General features: G+C 50.5%; 1 protein-coding gene across 1 annotated transcript in view; it reads left to right on the top strand.

Moving 5' to 3' along the window:
• Positions 1 to 8,632, top strand: part of LOC147708877 (uncharacterized) — a 255,951-nt gene extending 247,319 nt beyond the window's left edge. The window contains exon 21 of the mRNA XM_086925794.1: positions 8,491 to 8,632. Within this exon, the coding sequence (XP_086781920.1) occupies positions 8,491 to 8,632 (142 nt within the window). The remainder of the gene's footprint in view (positions 1 to 8,490) is intronic.
• Positions 8,633 to 24,267: the final 15,635 nt, after the last annotated feature.

Here is a 24,267-nt window from a genome sequence, read left to right on the forward strand (position 1 = left end):
TGTGGATGGATCAGGAAACAGATGTGAAAGCTCACGTATAAGTCTAAATCTTGCCACCTAGGTGCAAACACTTTTTTAAATGTTTATTCTTAGTATTTGTATTTTGGGTATAATTAGTAAAGGCACTAACCTACTACAACTAATCGAATGCCCATAGGGATACCTTGTTTGCCTGGATTTCGCCGTGGGCTGTTCCCTGTACCTGTGGTGTTTCTCTTCTGCTGCAGCTCCTCGCCGGACCCGCTCCGTGGGTCCCGCTTCGCGGTGTGGAGAGAGGCGCCCTGAGCATAGAGGGGCTCTGTTATTGGACACCGGACTCTGGACTTTGGCAGGCAAGTACAGGGCTGCGAGCGGACCCGCAGGGACTCTAACTTCCAGGAGCCCCTGCGTGAGGTCAACCCACAACACCTGGGTCGCTCTCCCTGACTGCCCCGCCCCACGCCCTAGCACTTGAAAGCAGCCTCCTTCCTGATCGACGTGGGATACCTTGTTTGCCTGGATTTCGCCGTGGGCTGTTCCCTGTACCTGTGGTGTTTCTCTTCTGCTGCAGCTCCTCGCCGGACCCGCTCCGCGGGTCCTGCTTCGCGGTGTGGAGAGAGGCGCCCTGAGCATAGAGGGGCTCTGTTATTGGACACCGGACTCTGGACTTTGGCAGGCAAGTACAGGGCTGCGAGCGGACTCGCAGGGACTCTAACTTCCAGGAGCCCCTGCGTGAGGTCAACCCACAACACCTGGGTCGGGGAACGTCGTTTACAACGCAGTGTTTACACCGCACAACCTTTTCCCCGCAGCTGTTACAACGCAAGTCGTTACTACGACTTGCGCTGGATGGCGCTGTGGGATAAGGAATGTTTTAATTTTATAGTCCAACACCTTCCCTACTGTTACGGGGACTGGTGTTGGAATATAAAATTAAAAAATTCCGAAATCCGCGCCCTCCAACGCAAGTCGTTGTAACGACTTGCGTTGTAAAACCTGCGATGTCAAGTACCGCGATCTAAAAGATCGCGTTGTACTGACATACATCCCCTGGGTCGCTCTCCCTGACTGCCCCGCCCCCGCCCTAGCACTTGAAAGCAGCCTCCTTCCTGATCGACGTGGGATACCTTGTTTGCCTGGATTTCGCCGTGGGCTGTTCCCTGTACCTGTGGTGTTTCTCTTCTGCCGCAGCTCCTCGCCGGACCCGCTCCGCGGGTCCCGCTTCGCGGTGTGGAGAGAGGCGCCCTGAGCATAGAGGGGCTCTGTTATTGGACACCGGACTCTGGACTTTGGCAGGCAAGTACAGGGCTGCGAGCGGACCCGCAGGGACTCTAACTTCCAGGAGCCCCTGCGTGAGGTCAACCCACAACACCTGGGTCACTCTCCCTGACTGCCCCGCCCCCCGTCCTAGCACTTGAAAGCAGCCTCCTTCCTGATCGACGTGGGATACCTTGTTTGCCTGGATTTCGCCGTGGGCTGTTCCCTGTACCTGTGGTGTTTCTCTTCTGCCGCAGCTCCTCACCGGACCCGCTCCACAGGTCCCGCTTCGCGGTGTGGAGAGAGGCGCCCTGAGCATAGAGGGGCTCTGTTATTGGACACCGGACTCTGGACTTTGGCAGGCAAGTACAGGGCTGCGAGCGGACCCGCAGGGACTCTAACTTCCAGGAGCCCCTGCGTGAGGTCAACCCACAACACCTGGGTCGCTCTCCCTGACTGCCCCGCCCCCTGCCCCACCTCCTCCTCTTTTATTATTGCACTAGGACCCCGCTGCGCGGGAGAGCGCCGGGAGAAGCCCGGGACAAGGGCGGGACCGTCTAAGGCCGTCCTAGGCCGGAGTGGGCTGGGCTGGGCCTACCCTCTTGGTTTCATCTTCTGGCACTTGGTCCAAGCAAGGGATAGAGGGCCCCATAGTCTTCATTAAACCTTAGACGCCATGCCGTCCCCGGCAAGGGAAAGCACCCCCATGAAGCAGGGGGAAACTAAAAATAAGACCTTAGAGAATTACTTTCCTCGGGCTGGGGGGGATGGGGATAAGGGGATCACTTTAAACCGGCTGAGGGCGGAGCGGAGACGCTCTATAGACAACCTGAAAAATAGACCCCTTGGAGAATATCCCACCACTCCTAGTGAAGCGTTGACCCCAATAGATGATGTCCCAATTCTGCTGAGGGATTGTACAAAAACCCCCCTAGCGTCACCCACGAGTTTAACCCCAGGGAGCAGCATAAGCCCAAGCAGGGTGACGATTGATCTAATTTCTCAACCTCCCCCAGCCCCGAAATCTAGAAAAGCTAAACCTAAGCCAGCTGCAGCACAAGGAGTATTTGGGCCCCCCCAAATAAACGCAGGAGGAAGACGAGGTGTGCCCAGGGAAAAAATAAACCCAAAACCCCTCACTCCGAGTTTGGGAAGTCATCTAAACCCCCCATACCGACTGTGACAACAGTGGATGAGTCACATCCTAAACCTGCCGCACAGGACGGTTTGGCCCCAGTCTTGATTAAAGATACAACTAATCCCGCTGTTAATGCCCCCCTTTCTATCGCCCCGCTAGGCAACTTGGAATTTCTGCTCAGGTCACTATTGTTACCAATAAGTGAAAGCATTAAAAAGGTGGAAATTAGATTAACCATCCTTGAGGCTACATTAAGTAGCAGGAAAATCCCGGCCATCTCTCAAGGAAGGCCCCCTGAGCTCATCGCCACTCTAACAGCCCCTAAACAGCCTCCAAAAAGCGCTATGAGTTCAGCCCGACACAGGCTGTGATTGCGGCTGCCCCACCACAATCCCAGACTAATAACCCTGTCCCAACGAAGTCATCTAATCCTATTGGGCCTACCCCCCCGGTAAACTCTGCTCCCCCAGCACAGCCTATAGCTAGTGCCGCACCAACACCACTAATGAAACTTCCCCCCAGGCCACGTAGACCTAACTTACCACCAGAGGCAAATGACTTCACTGTAGTCATGGCGGGCGTTCCCCCGCTAGGGGCGGGTGAAGCTGAGGATTTTTGTGCCCTAAAAAGCAGGGTAATTAAGTGGCTAAATCTGAATAGACCCTTACCAGTACATCTAAATAACGAAATTATAATGGTTAGAAGGGTTCCATGGGTGGGGAGAACACGCAAATCCATTATAGGGGGTTGCATATTGGTGAGCTTCAGGGACGCTGGAACTGTCTCTCACATATGTCAGGGAAAGAATAGATCGCAGGTGTCAACCATTCAAACCCTTCATGTGTCTTTCTTCTTTCCCCCTACCCCTGCCCCTGTACACACGCTTCGAACCTATGATACCTGGGAAAGGGTTGGTCGGAGGGGCGATCGTCACGAATTTAACCCCAGGCCAACATTCAGCCGCCCAGAGCCACCCCTTAACACATTTAATAGGTTTCATTGTTTGGATGGCCTAGAAGGGGTAGATTGACAAATGGATAATGGTGCTCGGGGAGAAGGGGGTAAATGTGTCTCGAAAGAAGACTCGGAGGAGCACAGTCCTGTGGTAAAGCAAATGCCATCGAGTTGTGGCTTGACGCCTGTGCTGGATAAACCTAGGGCTGTAGATATTGGATGTATAGAAGAGGGTCATGGGCCGGTTACGGAAAAGTCAGGGTGTGAGTTACAAAGGGGGCACCATCGGGGAGTGGAGCAGGGGGCGGAGGCAATGAGAATTATCTCATGGAACATAGCTGGTCTAGCTGGAAAATTTAATAACAAAGAGTGGCTTGACTATATTGGGAAATTTCATGTAATCTGTCTGCAGGAGACTTGGGCATTGGAGAATAACTTCCATTTACAAGGGTATAAGAGTTTCTTTGTACCCGCCCAAAAATCAAGATCTGGGAGAGCTATGGGAGGATTATCTATTTACATAGACCTGGGCCTTCCAGGCAGCTGCTCTTGCCTAGAGTGGAACTCCCATAGGATTCAGGCAGTTAGGTTCTCCAGGAAGGGGCTTAGATTTGTAGTTTTTAATATCAACAACAATGAGACAGCGGGAACCCACACCCCTCTTGCCGCTGAATTGGACCACAGGTTGGGTCAGGAAATAACGTGCCAAAAAAAGGGGCAGCCATATGCACTGTTGGTTATGGGAGACTATAATTGTCATCTGTGCCCGGCACTGGTTCAAACAAACACAGACTGGTCCCAATGCCCCATGGAGAAGGGGCCGCACTTTTCCCATACGCCGACAGGGTTAGCCTTCAGTGCGCTCCGGCTCAAGTATGACCTTGAGCATACTATCAACATGATGGGGACGCAGGAGGATGGCACACTCCCACCCACATTTAAGGGCAGAGGTTGCTCATCCTTTATAGACTATATCCTGGTCTCAAGATCTCTGATAAACAAGATAACCAGTGCAGGGATTGAATGGAGTGGTTTCGGTGACCATAACCCCCTTGTCTTGGAGTTGTTGTACAGGGTGGGCCCAAGAAATAGTGCCCAATGCACAACCACTGAGAAGGCAACAGATCAAGGCAGGAGACTAAAGTGGTCCAAAATAGATGGGGAAAAGTTTTACAAGGACCTGGTGGACACCGGCAAACTTGCCATCAATGACTGCCTAGATATAGAAGTTCACGGATTGAGGCTTCTGGGGGCATTCGATCAGATTGCCAATCTGATCGATGGTCTACTAAAGACTAGTGTGCCCTTAAAGAACCACAGGATTCCTCGATGGTTCGATAAGGACTGCTCCAAAGCTTTGAGGGAGTTGAAAAGCTGCCTTAAATTGAAACCAAGGGTCCCCCATAAAGTGAAGGAGTGCAGAGAAAATTATAAAAAAGAGACTAAGAGGAGGAAACTTGTCTTGCAGGCAGAAGCGTGGGCAGATCTAAGAGAAGCAGGGGAAAGAAAGGATCTAGCGGGTTTTTGGAGGATTATCAATAACCCCACTTTCCAGGAAAAAGACACCCCGGAGATAGGGGCTAATATTCTCCCAGAACAGTGGGTTACGCACTACAGGAGTCTGTATAACCATGAGCCTGGCACTACTGTAGAGTTATCGGCTATTCCAACTCAGGCCCCATCGGTTGAATTCACCATTAAGGAGATCACTGCAGGGATTGAGGGTCTGACTAAAAATAAAGCCCCGGGGCCCGACGGAATTCCCCCAGATCTGTTTTTGAGTAGCATTGAACTTTGGGCCCCTTTAATGACAAGGGTCATTAACACTGCTATTACCTGCGGCCTACCTCCGTCCTGGTCCAAAGCGGTAATTGTGCCGATTTTTAAGAAGGGAAACAGGGACGACCCCAAGTGCTACCGCCCGATTTCCCTGATCGATGTGTCAGCAAAACTCTTGGGAAGGGCAATTCTTAATAGACTGTCCGAGTGGACCGAAGAAAATAACATCTTCTCGGACACTCAATATGGATTTAGGACAGGGAGGTCTACTAGTGACCAATGCCTGAACCTTTACATGCTGACTGCCAAATATACCATGGCTAGTGATGAATCCATTTACATGGGTTTCATGGATTTGGCAGCGGCATTTGATCACGTCAATAGGGAGAAACTGTGGGGCATGATGTTTAGTATGGGGATAGAGAGTGGCCTAATTAATATATTGAGAGAATTGCACAGCGACACCACGGCTAAGGTCCGTTACAATAGGGAGGGGGGACTGACTGATTCTTTTCCCTGTATGAGTGGGGTCCGACAAGGCTGCATCCTCGCCCCTTTTCTGTTTTCCCTTTACATTAATAATTTAGATCAGTCCCTGTTAGGTTTAAAGGTAGATTGCCCAAGGGCCGGGTCGCGTCATATTCCTGTTCTGCTTTACGCAGATGACGCGGTGCTGATTGCACGTACACCCAGGAGTTTACAAATCTTGATCGATGGATTCGTCAAGTTCATGGGTGCCCTGGACCTCTTTGTTAACTTGGGTAAATCCTATGTGCTCCTGGCGGGGAAAAAATCTACCTCCAAATTTACTTACACAATAGGGAGTCACATTATAGAAGAGGTTAAAACGTTCCCCTATCTTGGTGTAAAATTTGATGGTGCCTTACAGTTTGATTCCTTGGTGGAGGAGCGTTGTGGCAAAATGATCGCATCTAACGGGGCAATAGCTAGCTATGGCAGGAGGCTAGGAAGATGGTCCCCGGAACAGGTGATGAACCTGTACAGTTCTGTATCATGCTCCAAAGTAATTTATGGGGCAGAAGTATGGGGCTTTGTCAACACCACAAGAATCCAACGGGAAGAAAACAAATATTTGAAATCAATCCTGAGGGTACCCCAAAGCACTGCTGGATTGATTGCCCACAGGGAGCTAGGGAGGCCATATATAGAAGACCTGGTAAAACTGAGGCCCATAGTATCCTGGTTAAAAATCTGGGTCAATCCCGATGCGTCACTCAGTAGAGAAATCTTATCTGATTGTTTGGCGAGGGACAAATGTATGCGTATCCCCTGGCTCCATAATGTGAAGAACAGCCTAGAGGAACTAGGCTTTGGGAACCTCTTTACTAACCCTGCAACTATTGTAGCCCAGAGTAAGCTGCAAGTAGGGAAAATGTTTCTAGAGCGGAAAAACCTAAGCAGAGCTGAGGCGGAAGGGTGCAAAAAGACAGTGAGGGCCCATAATTTAGTGAAGAGCGTGGAGGGTATGGAGCCATACTTGTTACTCATGTATAACGCACAGGACAGGTTCTTGATGTGCCGTTTCAGGCTGAACTTACTCCCATTTATGTTGGCATCACCAGCAGGATTTGCTACACCAATTGAGCAGAAGGGGCCCTGCGGCTGCGACAACAGGTCTCCGCAGGACTCCCTTCACTTTGTCCTACTCTGCCCCTTGTATTCAATGCCCAGGCGCAGATTTCTTGTAAACCTCTTAAAAAAAAACAAATTGGTTCACGCTAGGGAGGCACTAGTATTTTTACAGAAAGCTTCGGACCCCTTAACATTGTGCAGTATTATGAATTTTATTAAGGTAGCGGTCCGTTTAAGGCTCACCAGGGGAGAAGAATGAAATGTTTCTAGTTTTATCCCTTTAAGTGTCATACACTGTTTTACTGTTTGTAATCTATGCATTGTTTATACTCTGTACAAAGGATCTTGGAAATGTTTAATAACTTTTTACTGTGTATATATGTGTGTGCTTTTATGGTGTTTTTTAAATACCGAATAAAGATTCTTTGACTTGACTTGAATGCCCATTGTTAAGTAAGTTCTAAATGTCAACACAAAGGTCAACACAAATTTCGGTGTCAACACAAAGGTTATTGCTATCTATTGGAAGAGACGTGTCATTTATGTAATAGCAGCACTGCACGAAGGTTAATAAAAATTAGAACATAAAAAAAGAACTCACACCACGCTTTAAAAGAAGGATTTGTGATACAACTTCAAGTATGATGCATTGGTATTTGTTATGCTTAGTTAAGGTTTGCCAATATATAAACACAGTAAATTTGATGGCACTCATGTAGTAGAACATGAGGCAGCACCTGCAAGAACACACAGCTACTGTGAAGAATCAAAAGTAGAGTTTTAATTGACTTACTACCCAAGCAGAGAGCAGCAATTAACAAATCTGCATAAAAGAGTCCTGAAAATGAAGTATGTTGCGCCACTTGATAATTTTCTTAGAAAGTAAAGGTAGAAACTGAGATAAAGCTCTAAACGTCTATGGGGCATATTATCAAACCCATTTTCGCTGCTTTAGCGGACGATTTCGGCCGAAAAGATTCAATTTAAATATCGCACTATTATCAAGGACACGCAAACACGCATTTCCTTGCTTTAGTAGCCGTTTCTTCATGCAAAGTGAACGTTTCTCACAATGTCTGCATTATTAACGTGGCAAGCACAACTTCGCACTATTAACAATGCGGCCCCAGCTATAAAACAAACGGCGCTAACCGCGTTTATCCCATTAAGTTAACGTCTGCTTTGTCTTTTACTTAGCTATGCTGACAATGTGAGGTGGATCGCCATGTTACGACCTCACTCCACTATCAGCAAGCATCTCCATAATCATCGCTGGATTTCAGACGATATTTCTAGGTCTCGCCGGCTATCGCTGGAATTACATCGCCTGTTCGCAAAGCGCGGATAATACACCGCTAATACAGCATTGTAATTCATCGATAGACGCCGATAAACAGAAACGCGCTACGTGCACTTAGCGATGTTTATCGCTCTTCTTTGATAATATGCCCCTTTATTAGTAGTGGGTGCGCACAGACTACTTTTTTAATTAGGTAATGTGCTCTTGTAGGATATTTTTTTAATACTCTGGGGCTGTTTGGTGTTTTGCTGTTTCGCTAAATATGCTTTGCAGCAGTAAAAGTTTAGGTTTAGTTTTTAATTATTAGGATCATTCCGACTTTGCAAAATATAGTAAACTGGATCATGTCTCTAGTGTTAGCTAAGTAGTAAACAATTATTTGCCTCAAATCATAATGGAACATACCGTTAGAGGTTCTGCTAATGAGTACACGTAATACTACAAGATATTTGAATACACTTTATTACAGTACATTTCTATTCTTTTTCAGAGACTTTAACATTGCCGGTGCTTTGGGTGGGAAAAAACACACAGAAGGAGGAGGTGCACACCTGTCGATGGGTGCAGGGTATGTATATCATGATTTAATGCTAAACAGCCTATTCACAGGGAAATACATTTACCAAATCTAGAACAAACATTTCACAATCTCCTCCTCAGGCGCTATTGTTCATCTGTTATGATTGTTTCATTTCTACCGCCATCAGAAGTAACTCATGGAATAACTTCAACTTTCACAAAGACAGAACAAAGTTTCACTCAATATCAAAAATTGTGTGGTGTGAGGTTTGACTGCCTTCGATGGCGGCTCCAACCTGGTGAGGCTCCGGCTGAGCCTGAAAACCTACATTATCCTGACCCTATTGACACAGTCTGCTCGGTTCTCAAGTACGAGTGTGCAGAGGGTTCAATGAACCTCCCCAGCGGCTACTCATGCCTCTCTTGACACACAGGCTAGGGGGCATATTTATGACCTAGTTTGCGCCACGTTTGCACCACTTAATGTGGTGCACGTGCAGTGCAAACTTTAAGTGAGATTTATGAAACCATGCGAGGCCACTTTGTGTGGCCCCCTAGTGGCTTTATAAATCTGGATCGAAGCAGAGAGCAGCAGTTATCAAATCTGCCTAAAAGAGTCTTGAAAATGAAGTATGTTGCTTTGCTTCATATTTTTCTTAGAGATAAAGGTAGAAACTCACATAGAGCTCTAAAAGTCTGTTTGGGTAGTGAGTGGGCACAGACGCATTTTTCGATTAGGTAGTTTGCTGATGTGGTTATATTTTAAGACTCTGGGGCTGTTTGGTGTTTTTCTGTTCACCTAAATATGCTTTGCTGCAGTAAATATTTAGTTTTAGATTTTAGTTATTGGGATCATTACAACTTTTCAAAATACAGTAAACTGGATCATGTCTCTAGTGTTTGCTAAACAGTAAACAATTATTTGCCTCAAATCATATTGGAACTTTCGGTTAGAGGTTCCGCTAATGGGTACAAGTAAAACTGCAGGATATTGGAGAACACTTTATTACTATGCATTTTTATTCTTTTTCAGAGACTCTCAAATTGGGGGTGCTGTGGGTGAGAAAAAAGACATGGAAGGAGGAGGTGTACAGTTAATGATGGGTGCAGGGTATGTGTATCATGATTTAACGCTAAACAGCCTATTCGAAGGAAATACATTTACCAAATGTAGAACAGACATTTCACAATCTCCTCCTCTGGCGCTATTGTTACTCTGTTACGATTGTTCCAATTCCTCTGGTTTCAGAAGTAACTCAAGTAATAACTTCTACTTTCACAAAGACAGAACAAAGCTTCACTCAATAACAACAATTGTGTGGGGTGTGGTTTGACTGCCTAAGTTGGCGGCCCCAACTTGGTGAGCCTCCAGCTGAGCCCTGAAACACCTACATTATCCTGACCCTTTTGACACACAGTTTGCTCGGTTCTCGAGTACGAGTGTGCAGAGGGTTCAATGAACCTCTGCCTCTCTTGATACACAAACTAGGGGGCATATTTGTGACCTGGTTTGCGCCACGTTTGCATCACGCAACATGGTAGCCTGGCTGATGAGGGCTGTTAGCCCGAAACCGGTCCCAGGATGCTTGTTTCCATTCCAGGGAAGACTTGGCTTGGCAGTTCGGGTTTGACTGTTCCCATGAGGCACAGGGTCAAGACTGATTTGAATATAGCTGTGTCTGAACTGGGGTGGCGAAGTGATATAAAGAACGATGATGGATTCAACCCAGATCTGTGATTGGGGGTGAGTGTCTGAAAAGTTTCAGCGCTCCGTCTATCATCTCCTTGTGTTTGCTTTGTTTGCCCTAAGTTGGCAGGGTATGCCCAGAGGTGGGTCCCTTGCTCACTTTTGACACTGGTTTCAAGCTAGCCTGGTTGATGAGGGGTGTTACCCTGAAACCAATCCCAAGATGCTTTTTTCTGGTCCACGGAAGACATGGCTTCACAGTTCGGGCTGGACTGATCCCATGAGGCACAGGGTCAAGACTGATTTGCATATAGCTGTGTCTGAACTGGGGTGGCAAAGTGAGCTAAAGAACGATGATGGATTCAACCCAGATCTGTGACTGGGGTGAGTGTCTGAAACGTTTCAGCATTCTGTCCATCCTCTCCTTGTGTTTGACATGTGCGCGCAAACCTTAAGCGATATTTATGAAACCACATGTTAGAAATGGGATCCCTGGCTGGCCAGGGCTTGCACCAAAGTCAGTCAGAGACCACTACTCCAAAGTCAGGGCAAGGGAGTTACACGCCAAGATAACCCCTGCTCACCCTCCAGGTAACGTGGCGCGAGCAGCAAGGCTAAACTTGGAGGCTATGTATGTTAAGTGTTTGCTCGTGCACCCAGCAACAACACCCAAGGCCCACCACAAAGGAAACTCCACACAAGGTTATATATAAAAATAGCCTTTGTATTTTACCAAAACACATTAAATAGGAACACACACTTTACAAGGTGCCAATAAGCACTGGCAGAATTTACAGGGGATATGTACAAGACAGGGCCACATGGACCACTGTCAGGAATCAGCACTTTTAGAACTTAGCACTAGGTATAATTAGCACTTAGAACATAGAATATAAATCACTTTAGCACAAAATAGAACATAAAGCACATAACCAGTAATCACTGGTAACAGGTAAGTACCACCTACGCGACCCTAACCACCTTAGGAACAGGTCATGCAGGGAACCAGGACCTCACTAGCACCACCTGTACTAGGAGAAAAACAACCACCTAAGTATCACAATACCTATAGGGGTATAAGCACATTACACATGATGCATCACAACACATTCAGAGGTGTAGGGAAGGAAAACACATGATGCTGAACCTACATTCAGCGGTGTGAGAACAAGGCACATGACGCATAAAAACACATTCAGAGGTGCAGCACAGGAAAACACATGATGCATAAACAACACATTCAGAGGTGCAGCACAGGAGATCACATGATGCATAAACAACACATTCAGAGGTGTGGAGAAACACAATTGCGCCAAACTCACATAAGTCACCACCTGTGACAGTCCTTAGGCCAACTGGCTTTGTTGGGGCTAGGACGCCCTGTGTCCCAATGTCAGGGGGGCCTAAACATGGTAGCTGCCCACTAAGTGCTGGGCAGCTGTGGGACAATGGTGGTTGACAACGTTGGAGCCTCCCAGGCTCTGAACAACATAATGGCCCCCTGAGCCTCTCTGGGCTCGAGCAAACAGCAATGGGGGCTGTGAGCCTCTCTGGGCTCTAACGAAGAATGGCCCAGGCCGTGGGAGTCCCCCTCCTGGGGACCCGAAATACACTTATGCCCCAGGAGCCCTCTTAGGGCTCTAGTTAACCAAAATGGGCCACCTTCAGCCTCTGGAGCTGCACACACAATGCCCGCGTGGCCCTCGTGGGCCTCTGGACTAAGAACCTGTGCCCTTCTGGAGCCCCTCGTGGGCTTGAGAACCACCTCCCATTTGTGGAGCCTCGGGGCTTGAGAATAGCAGGGGGGAGAGCGGCCCGATGCCTTCCAGGGCCGCTCTCACACGCAGGATACTGCCCCCTTCTACTGTAGAGTCCCTCTCGGGGGACTCTGACTTAAGTAAGGCCCCACGACCCTTCCGACACAACGACCCCTTACTCTGGAGGGGAGGGGCGGGCACCCACCGGCAATGTGCCCCGACGTCCCCCACCCCCTCTCCTTCTTTGGTGCACTCACCGGTCTCGCGGCAGCTGCCTGGAGAGCTCCCGCTCCTCGGGACTCTCCATGGTCGCGGTCTCCTCCCACTCCCCTTGCTTCCTTGGGCGCGGACTCGGCTTGGCTTCACCAGACCGGGGGAAGCGGGGGAAGGAGTTGGCCGGTCTTCTCTTCTCCGGTGCAGGAGCGCGGGGTGGGCTCCCGTCTGCTTCCTGTCGTCCCGCCAAAGCTTGCCTGACTTCCGGGTCAGACCTCGGGCCAGCAGCCAATCCCAGCGCGGCCCGAGGGATGATGTGGATGACGTCACGAGGGTGTCCCGGGCCGACCGATGGTGACAATTTCGCGGGGCAATGCCGGGTGGGCACCGGCTTGTTTAAAATAAGCAATAAATCGAGGTGGGCCCTCGATATGGGGCCAAACCAACGGCACCAGGTCTCTGGCGAGGTGTGCACCTGCCAGGGGTGCAAAAATTGGCAAAAAGCGGCGTGGGCAGCCGCCAAAGGGAAAGTAAAGCGCTCCCAGCGCTCCCAGCGCTCCCAGCGCTCAAGGACAATTTACAGCGCTCCCAGGCGCTAGAGGTCCATAAGTCCAGGATCAGGTACTTTAGGAACGAGCTAGCAAAAGAAGGGGGGGGGGGGGTCAAGGCTGGGCCCAGAGCCAGCTCACTGGGCCTCCAGGCAGGGAGGCAATCCAAGTGGCGGTCCTCCTGCCCAGCAACAGCAGCAGCCCCCTCAGGATCCTGGAAGAGAACAAATTGTAAGGGGACACAGCCCCTTCTTATACTGTAAATTCCTTTGTCTGAGGTGCAGGGTGGGGGAAAACCAGTCGCAGCTGGTTTTGGAGCACCCTTTCTATTCTCTAGGGAGGCTAGGGTCATTAGACGCACAGCAGGGGGCGGAGCCAGCATTGAGTGGGGAAAGCCCAGCCCTATTCAGGACCCAAGTGCACTCCTCCCCAGCCATCAGCATGCTAATCTCCACACTCACCGCCGGGCAGACCCATCCAGACTCCTGGAGCCAGGCTCACCAGCCAGCCCCAGCCAATCATACGCCAGACACATTTTACACTAATATGCCAACTCCTAGAAGTGGCACTTCCACACAAGACACAATCATGCCACATACATCATTGCGAAGCATTCAATCTCACGAGTGCTCACATACCAAACTCGAGCCTGCACACCTCACGCATCAGAAACTACCAGGGACACAGACATTCCCCATTCATTCCTAATGGAGGGCAGGCCAACTTTACTCCACGCACTCAGAGTGCGCACGCACTTTCCACTGGGACACAGTGAAAGTGCGCAGAAACCAAAAATCACTACCTCCAATTAACATTCATAAAGCAAAAAGTTTAGGGGTGAACCTGCCAGAAGGGCCAAGTCCAACACAACCCCCTTCCAGCCAAAACGCAGGGTAGACCAATCACCACCGTGATGGACTTCCCTGCTTTGGGCGATAGAACACGGACGCGGGCCCGCAACTGCAGGGACACCCTCTGTTCTACGCCACGGTGAACCCAAGGGATTCCTTCTGAAACTTCTGTCTGGGCCAACTGGGCTACCCCACTGGTACTCCCGAGCCTTCCGCGGCCAGGACCAGGCACTGGGCCACCCAGGTGCCACTGGTCCTTGCCTATTTACAGAGTGGGGGGTAATAACCCTGGCACATAGTAGCCATTTTCCACTCTTCCTGTCTGCAAAACAGGACTAGACTGCCACTGGTTCTCCAGCCTCTGGTCTACAACCTCAGGCGGACCAGGAGTCTCAGGGAAGGCTCTCCTCCCCCTACCTCTTCTCCTAGGGTTCCTCCTCCTCCGGCGAGGGGTACACCTAGCACGCCATTCCAACCCAGGGTTTAACCCCTCAGGTTGCACCGGGGTCAGAGGTGGGCTTTCCCACCCTCTGCACCCCCTTACAGAGGTCTGCACCCTCCCAACTGGAGGGATTCCCCTGGAAGATGAACCGGTCAGGACGCTGCTTACAGACGTAATACCCTTCAGGTCAGGCGGATCCTGAACCTGGCCTCCCAACCTCCGGTCTAAAACCGTTGGTGGAATAATTGCCTGGCACTCCAGGACTTCTGGGCACTCACACACCATCCCCCTGAGGCTAACACATGACCCATGTGTTGAGTGACTCTCTGTCTGGCGCAGATCTCCTGTCCCCTGTCCACCTGACAGTGCGCGAAGATCCCCCAGAACAGAAGTGGTGTCACCATGGTCACTACCCGGGAACCTAACCCAACTGGGTAGACCCTGACCCACTGGTTCTTCCACTGGGAAACTCATCCCCCATTCACTCCTCACTCTGGACTCCTGTACCCTCCCTACCGGAGCGGTACTGCCAGACTCTAGAACCACAGGAGCTCTGGTTACAGATGCTCCAGGTCCTCTACTCACTAGGAGATCCTCCTCAAATGGAGTAACAGGACAGCCTAGGTCCCCAACCTGGTTATCCCTAAAGAAAACATCCAAGTCCTGAGGCAGGGCTTCGGGCACCTGGGGACCCTCGGTCACCCACTTACTCCTGCTCCACTGAGCCAGGCAGTAAGCCCCTACACCCTCCTCACTATCCTGCGACCTAGCTGGGCTACACTGAGCCTCTTAAACCATGCTGGGCTGGAAGATACCTGAACCACTTCTTTTGGACTCACTCACTAGGGACTCTAAAGAACCTCTGGCCCTCTCCCAGCGGTCTGCTTCCGCTGCAAGCTGCTCTGAACAAGGAGACCCATATTCCAACAGGTGTGGGCGCAACTCTGGACAACAAACACTGAGCAACTGCTCTTTGATAATCATTCCGTGCAATACATCAAAATCATCTTCCGTGCGAACTCGCACCCAATCAATCAGTGTCGCATTACATTCATCCTCAAACTCTTCCCAAGACTGGTGAGACAGTTTCCTACTGCCCCTGAATTTCAAACTTATCTCCTCCTCTTGGGAAACAGGTACCAGACTGGGGGAACTGGGACTGGGATTTCCTACACTGAAATCTATATAGCTGCCACCACTGGACTCAACCCTCCCTGGGGAGCCCAGAAAATTAAAACTGCGCGCAGGTGATAGTCCACCCTCCAGAGCTAACTTCTCTCTGGTGAAGGCCCTCCCAGCCTCCTCTATACTCTCCTGCGCTAAGACCTTCTAAGTCTCCAGCCTTTGTTGCTCAAGGGCCAAGGTCCTAGGACTCAACTCATGAGCCCATAATGCCATTTTCTCCTCTAAGGCTAACTTCCTATTCTCCTCTGGGGACAGGGAAAGGGATGAGGTGCTGCCTCCTACGCTGGACCCAGCAAGGGACTCCATACCTAAGGGGTCTCTACTCTCTACTGGCGTCCAGGTACTGTCATCTTCTTCCTCCTCTTCTGAATCTTCAGGGCTCCCCACAAACCCACCACCCTCATGATGTGAGACCCGGGCCCTCTCCTCACTGCGCTCAAGATCCCATTGACCCTTTTGCCATAGGATCAGGCTGTTCCTAAGTTCGGACTGAGTGTCTGACTCATCCACCCCATGTCTCTCTCTTCACAGAACCTTACCAACTCCAACATACTGTATCTAAACAGATCACAGAAATTAAAAGCAGGCTCCATTTTGGCGGACGTTCTAGAGAAAAGATTACACAGGGAACTAGGGGTCTGCGCTTTACACAGGAGTCCAACATTCACAAAGGTGTTCAGCTAGTTCCCTAACCAGGAGAACTCACACTCAATTGCCCAGTGTAACACACCATTCATCCACACATAACCCCCCCCCCTCGGACTGGTAAGGCAGTTTCTACCACCCCTGGTTCCTCAACCTGACCACACGTGACACAGGTACCAAACTCTGGGAGCGGGGCGAGGAACAAATGTACTGGACACAATTATACAATGATACCTTAGGAGAAGAAATATGGAACTTCAAAAAAACAATAATCCCCAAAATGTGGTCATCTAAAATGCAGAGTTTTGTAGTGCGGCCTGTTGCCACTGCGGTACAATGCAAACACAAATCCGGATCCGCACCACTTGCCACCAATGTTAGACATGGGATCCCTGGCTGGCCAGGGCTTGCACCAAAGTCAGTCAGAGACCACCACTCCTAAGTCAGGGCAAGGGAGTTACACGCCAAGATAACCCCTGCTCACCCTCTAGGTAACGCGGCGCGAGCAGCAAGGCTAAACTTGGAGGCTATGTAGGTGAAGTGTTTGCGCGCGCACCCAGCAACAACACCCAAGGCCCACTACAAAGGAAACTCCACACAAGGTTATATATAAAAATAGCCTTTGTATTATACCAAAACACATTAGATAAGAACACACACTTTACAATGTGCCAACAGGCACGGGCAGAATTTACAGGGGATATGTACAAGACAGGGCCACATGGACTACTGTCAGGAATCAGCACTTTTAGAACTTATCACTAGGTAGAATTAGCACTTAGAACATAGAATATAAATCACTGTAGTACAAAATAAAACATTAAGCACACAACCAGTAATCACTGGTAACAGGTAAGTACCACCTACGCGACCCTAACCACCTTAGGAACAGGTCACGCAGGGAACCAGGACCTCACTAGCACCACCTGTACTAGGAGAAAAACAACCACCTAAGTATCACAATACCTGTAGGGGTATAAGCACATTACACATGATGCATCACAACACATTCAGTGGTGTAGGGAAGGAAAACATATGATGCAGAACCTACATTCAGCGGTGTGAGAACATGGCACATGACGCATAAAAACACATTCAGAGGTGCAGCACAGGAAAACACATGATGCATAAACAACACATTCAGAGGTGCAGCACAGGAGATCACATGATGCATAAACAACACATTCAGAGGTGCAGCACAGGAGAACACATGATGCATAAACAACACACTCAGAGGTGTAGAGAAACACTGTTGCGCCAAACTCACATAAGTCACCACCTGTGACAGTCACTATGCCAACTGGCCTTGTTGGGGCTAGGACGCCCTGTGTCCCAATGTCAGGGGGGGCCTTAACGTGGCAGCTGCCCACTAAGTGCTGGACAGCTGTGGGACAATGGTGGGGGACAACGTTGGAGCCTCCCAGGCTCTGAACAACAGAATGGCCCCCTGAGCCTCTCTGGGCTCGAGCAAACAACAATGGGGGCTGTGAGCCTCTCTGGGCTCTAGCAAAGAATGCCCCAGGCCGTGGAAGTCCCCCTCCTGGGGACACAAAATACACTTATGCCCCAGGAGCCCTCTCAGGGACAGGAGTGTAGGAGGCACGAAAGGCTGTGGAGAGCTCAGTTTGATGCCGATTTTCGGATCAAGCATAAAAATCTCCTTAAGAGCTATAAAGCGGCGGTGTTAGCCGAAAAGCAAACTTACTTTTCTAAGCTAACCACATCTCTCTCCTGCCTCGGTGATCTCTTTAAGGTGGTAGAAACCTTATCTCTTGTCCAACATCCCAACCCCATAATACCTTCTCAAGAACTCTGTGATCAGATCGCCACTTTCTTCCACACCAAAATCTCGGATATTTACACAGCTCTTCAGAGTCATAACCTTACTCACGTTCTCTCTCCCTGCTTAGATCATCCCCCAGCTTCCAAAGATATCTTCGCCAACTTTCCTCTTCTCTCGACTGAGACACTGGACAAATTACTAGACTCGACCAAGTCAGGCTCCCCGCTTGATCCCTATCCCCTTAAAATTTAAAAAAACTGCAGGGACACTTTACTTCCCCCTTTGCTGGAAGTCATGAATAGAGCCATCTCCAGTGGTGAGTTTCCAGCTCCTTGGAAGACTGCCATCGTTAAGCCTCTTCTAAAAAGGCCTCCTTGGATCCTGGGATTCTGAAGAACTTTCGCCCCATTTCCCTTCTTCCCGCTCCAGCTAAGATGTTGGAGGCTCATTGGAATTTCCCTCTTAGCGCTTTTTTAGATAAGACCTGCCTGCTTGATCCATCTCAGCATGGCTTCCGAAAGGCGCATAGTACTGAGTCAGCCCTTACAGTGGTGGTCAATAATATCCGCGCCAAGGTCGATAGTGGTCAGACTACTCTTCTGATCCTACTCGACCTTACGGCAGCATTTGACACCCTGTCCCATACCATTCTGGCCTCCCGCCTCAGTGAGACAGGGGTGAAGGGTCGGGCTCTCAGCCTCCTCACTTCCTTCCTCAACCATCGGGAGCAAAGGGTCAAACTGGGTGACTTCCTTTCCAATGCCATGCCTTTGCAATGTGGGGTACCGCAGGGCTCCGCTTTGAGTCCCACATTGTTCAACATTTATGTGGCCCCACTTGCTAGGCTTGTTAGAACTTTTGGACTGGAAGTGCTCTCGTACGCCGATGACACCCAGATTATGGTCTCCGTATCCCATTCTGTCGAGACCACGGCCCTAAACTTCCGAAATTGTATGGAAGCTGTGGCGGGTTGGATGGCCTCGAACTTCCTTAAACTAAATGGGGAGAAAACGGAGATCTTGGTCTTCGGGGGCAATAAGGAGATCTGGTCAGATGATTGGTGGCCCCAGACACTTGGATTTGTCCCCAGCCCTCCCTCACCGCCCGTAATCTGGGAGTTATATTTGACACCTCACTTGCTTTTGATAAGCAAGTGAGTAGAACAGTCTCAACCTGCTGCGCGGTCTTAAGGATACTAAGAAAACTTACCCTCTACCTTTCCCCTGATGCCCGGAAACTGGTTGCAGTTGCCCTCCTATCCTCGCGACTGGACTACTGCAATGCTCTATACCTTGGTATGAGCACCAAATTACTCCACCGCCTGCAGGTCGTCCAGAACGTGGTAGCAAGATTCGTTGTCAATGCCCCCAGACGCTCCTCAGGGACCAGGATCAGGAGAAGTCTTCACTGGCTCCTGGTGCATGCCAGAATAAAATTTAAAATCCTGACCATCACCCACAAGGCTTTTCACGGTGCTGGCGCTGAGGGCATTAGGACTTTAGTGTCGACCTATATCCCAGGCAGAGCACTACGCTCCTCCGGTCAGTATCTGTTGTCTATTCCCCGAGTCGCTAAAGCGAGATGGGGTGGTAAGGCCTTCTCTTCTCTAGCCCCCAGACTTTGGAATGAGCTCCCTTTGGAACTCAGGGGCTAGGATTCCCTGCTGCTCTTCCGAAAGGGCCTTAAAACTCTGCTCTTTACTGAAGCCTACTCTTAGGTCTCCTTTCCCTGTTACTCTATATCAGTACCTGGCTTTACTCCATCTTTTGCGCCTTGACGCCTCTGGCCAAAGTAGCGCTTACACAAATCGCCATTCAATCAGGGCTCTAATTAACCAAAATGGGCCGCCTTCAGCCGCTGGAGCTGCACACACAATGCCCCTGTGGCCCTCGTGGGCCTCTGGACTAAGAACCTGTGCCCTTCTGGAGCCCCTCGTGGGCTGGAGAACCACCTCCCATTTGTGAAGCCTCGGGGCTTGAGAATAGCTGTGGGAGGGGGAGCGGCCCGCTGCCTTCCGGGGCCGCTCTCACACGCAGGATACTGCCCCCTTCTACTGTAGAGTCCCTCTTGGGGGACTCTGACTTAAGTAAGGCCCCACGGCCCTTCCGACACGACGGCCCCTTGCTCTGGAGGGGAGGGACAGGCACCGGCAATGTGCCCCGACGCCCCCCCTTCTCCTTCTTGGGTGCACTCACAGGTCTCGCAGCAGCTGGCTGGAGAGCTCCCGCTCCTCGGGACTCTCCTCGGTCGCGGTCTCCTCCCGCTCCCCTTGCTTCCTTGGGCGCAGACTCGGCTTGGCTTCCCCAGACCGGGGGAAGCGGGGGAAGGAGTCGGCCGGTCTTCTCTTCTCCGGTGCTGGAGCGCGGGGTGGGCTCCCGTCTGCTTCCTGTCGTTCTGCCAAAGCTTGCCTGACTTCCGGGTCAGACCTCGGGCCGGCAGCCAATCCCAGCGCGGCGGTGACAATTTCGCGGGGCAATGCCGGGTGGGCACCGGCTTGTTTAAAATAAGCAATAAATCGAGGTGGGCACTCGATATGGGGCCAAACCAACGGCACCAGGTCCCTGGCAGGGTGGGCACCTGCCAGGGGTGCAAAAAGCGGCGTGGGCAGCCGCGAAAGGGAAAGTAAATGACAGCGCTCCCAGGCGCTAGAGGTCCATAAGTCCAGGACCAGGTTCCTTAGGAAGGAGATAGCAAAAGAAGCTCACTGGGCCTCCAGGCAGAGAGGCAATCCAAGTGGGGGTCCTCCTGCACAGCAACAGCAGCAGCCCCCTCAGGATCCTGGAAGAGAACAAATTGTAAGGGGACACAGCCCCTTCTTATACTGTAAATTCCTTTGTCTGAGGTGCAGGGTGGGGGGAAACCAGTCGCAGCTGGTTTTGGAGCACCCTTTCTATTCACTAGGGAGGCTAGGGTCATTAGACGCACCACAGGGGGCGGAGCCAGCATTGAGTGGGGTCACTTGTGAGACCACCAGTTTGTTTGGGTCATAGGTCATCACTGATTGCCATACTGGTTTCCCTGCAGACAATGTGTGCCCTTTCGAGGCTGCTGCCCCCACTCACCGCGACCATGAAGTCTACACTCAGGTATTTTCATATACCGGTTCTAGAGTCTTGCAGAACACCCGATGTGAATGCCACCAATACTTACACCAGATTCCTTATAATTGTTTACAGCCACGGCCTCACCCAGTCCAAGTCCTGAGGAGAACCCTGAATCGCCGTGTGGTTCGAAACGCGTTGACCCCGAGGCAGGGATAAAGAGGAAGGGTGCCACCAGGGACATAAACAATACCACGCTCTCTGTCCCTAGCAGTACAACCTTACAAACATCCAATCTCTGGCTCAGCAAGACTGGCAGGCATTCTTTATGAACTGTGTTGTCCGTCCGTCTTCTGTTCTATACTTTGAAGGACTGGTGCCTACTTTAAATATTGAATGTTAGGCATTTGATTCATGTAATCCATTTATTTGTTGTAATGTGTTTTTGGAAATTTAGTATTGATGACGTACATATTGAACACATGTATATATTGCGCACATTTGTCTTTTGAATGTATTCTTTATTGTTTGACAAACTGTCTTTTCCTATGATACAAAAAAAGTAAATATATCAAAAATTCAAGAAAAGAAAAAAACATAAAATAAAATCCTGACCGCTCAGTACATGTGGGCTGAGTGGCACTAATTTTGAAATAAGTAAAACTTGATTGGCCCCTTTATTTGTTTGGTATTTATGTAATAGCAGCACTGCACGAAGGTTAATAAAAATTAGAACATAAAAAAAGAACTCACACCACGCTTTAAAAGAAGGATTTGTGATACAACTTCAAGTATGATGCATTGGTATTTGTTATGCTTCGTTAAGGATTGCCAATATATAAACACAGTAAATTTGATGGCACTCATATAGTAGAACATGAGGCAGCACCTGCAAGAACACACCGCCACTGTGTAGAATCAAAAGTAGAGTTTTAATTGGCTTTCTACCCAAGCAGAGAGCAGCAATTAACAAATCTGCATAAAAGAGTCCTGAAAATGGAGTATGTTGTGCCACTTGATAATTTTCTTAGAAGGTAAAGGTAGAAACTGGGATAAAGCTCTAAAGGTCTATGGGGCATATTATCAAGCCCATTTTCGCTGCTTTAGCGGACGATTTCGGCCGAAAAGACGCAATTTAAATATCGCCCTATTATCAAGGACACGCTAACGCGCGTTTCCTTGATTTAGTAGCCGTTTCTTCATGCAAAGTGAACGTTTCTCACAATGTCTGCATGATAAACGTGGCAAGCACAACTTCGCACTATTAACAATGCGGCCCCAGCTATAAAACAAACGGCGCTAACCGCGTTTATCGCATTAAGTTAACGTCTGCTTTTTCTTTTACTTAGCTATGCTGAGAATGGGAGGTGGATCGCCATGTTACGACCTCACTCCCCTATCAGCAAGCATCTCCATAATCATCGCTGGATTTCAGACGATATTTCTAGTTCTCGCCGGCTATCGCTGGAATTACATCGCCTGTTCGCAAAGCGCGGATAATACACCGCTAACACGGCGATGTGATTCAGTGATGTCCTATTACTTACCGGTAATCTTCATTACTCCTGGTCCCGTTGACCCCGTCCCATTCCTTAATATATGGAGATAACCATCTCCACAACAGAAAAAAGAAAAGGAGCATGCTGGGATACCCTACCTGCTCCCTCCCACTGGGAGTACTTAAGCAGTACCAACCCAGCATGCAGCCTGAAAAACTCCAAGCCAACAACAGGAAGGCCGGCCGCAAGGGAGGGAGGGAGGGAAGTAAGGAATGGGACGGGGTCAACGGGACCAGGAGTAATGAAGATTACCGGTAAGTAATAGGACATTACCCCCAGGTCCCTCCTGACCCCGTCCCATTCCTTAATATATGGAGAATACCAAAGCAGAGAAGCCGGCCTTCCGGAACCCCACCAACAACAAGGGCACCAGACCAAAAAACAGAACGCCACAGACCCGAACCAAGACCACCAAAGGTCAGAAAGGGACTGCCAGGAAAACAAAAACCACCAACCCGGCAAGCCGGAAGGGAGGCACAGAAGCAGAGCCAAGCCCCCAAGGGGGCCAAAACCAAGGACCCCCCCACCCCCCGACCAAAGGAAGGCCAGGAGAAGAGCGCGCGACCCAACGGAGAAAGGAGCCAGGAAAGGGCAACCAACCCGCGAGAAACCCCCAAGGGCGAAGCCCCCGGAACCAGGCCCCCCCAGGCCGCCAAACAACCAGAGACCAACAGGCCAACCCAGCCCAAAGGACAAAGGCAGAAAGAACAGCCCGCACAGGGCGGAGAAGCCGAAGGACCAGGAAGGAACAAAGCAGAAGGACGACCCCCACACAGCAGGGGAGGCCCCCAGCAGAACCGAAAGAGGGCAGCAACAAGGAACCACAAAGGAACCAGGCCACAGGGCAGGGTCGACCAAAGGCCAACCCCAGCAGAACCAGCAACCACCACAACAGAGGGCAGGGAGAGCAAAAAGCCCAACCAAAAACAGACCCGGAAAAACCCAGGGCACAACCAAGAAAGACAACAAAAGGACCACACGGAACCAGGAAAACCAAACCCCAGAACCGGAAAAGGAGGCACCGACCCCCAGGAGGAAAAGGGGGACACCACGGAACCACCGAAGGCGAAACCCCAAAAGCTGAGGACCAACAAGAAGGCCCACAGCCCAACCCCAAGGAACCAGCCGCAGAAGAGGCAAGCCAGCCAGCCAGGAGGCACACAACAGCGGACCACCAGGACCCAGACGGAGAGCCACAAAGGAACCGCCAACCAGGAAGGAGGCCAGGAAAGCACAACAGCCAACCAGAGCCGGTCCGCCCCAGAAAACAGAACCCGAAGGAGGGAGCCCAGAGCCCACAAAACGGACCCAGAGCCAAAGCCAACCGAAGGGAGCGGACCCCGAAAGGACCGAAGAACACCCCAGGACCGCGACAAAGCCCAAGAGAAGGAGCAGCCAGGAAAGAACCCCAGCAGGGACCAAAAAAGGACCCCAAGCAAAGAAGGGCCACACAGCACAAAGCTCAACACCACCAAGGAAGAGCACCAGCAACCCGACCGCAAAGCGAACGGGAAGTCAAAACGGAGACCGGAAGGCAAAACCACAGAGGCAGAGCCCCGGCCACCAGAGCACACGGGGAAAAACCCCGGCACCCGAAAGCAAAGGAGAGGAGCCCCGAGAAGTCCAAAGCGCACCACGCAAGAAGGGAGCGCGAAGGAACACCCCAGCACCGACAAGAGAGCAAAGGCCGAAAACAGCCCAAGCGGCACAAGGCCAAACTCCAGGGCCACAAAGCCCCAGACCCGAAGCAAAAACCCACCGCAACCCAAGGCAGAGCGAGAGGGGCGTGAAGCAGAAACCCGGCCACAAACCAGGAAAGGCAGACACCCAACCCCACAAGCAGGGATAAGGCACGGCCAACAGGTCAGGGCACAAGAGCCGAACAACCCAAGAACAAGAGGCCACCCAAAGCAAAAGCCAAGGACGACCAACAAATCCCAGCCTCCACCGGAGGGAAACAGGACGGCAGGCAAAGCCAACACTAGCAAAAAAGGCCAAGGCCCACCAGCACCGAGGAAGGGCCCGACAAACCGCCCC

This window comes from Lissotriton vulgaris, chromosome 6, assembly GCF_964263255.1.
Source record: "Lissotriton vulgaris chromosome 6, aLisVul1.2, whole genome shotgun sequence".
NCBI classification, from domain to species: Eukaryota; Metazoa; Chordata; class Amphibia; order Caudata; family Salamandridae; genus Lissotriton; species Lissotriton vulgaris.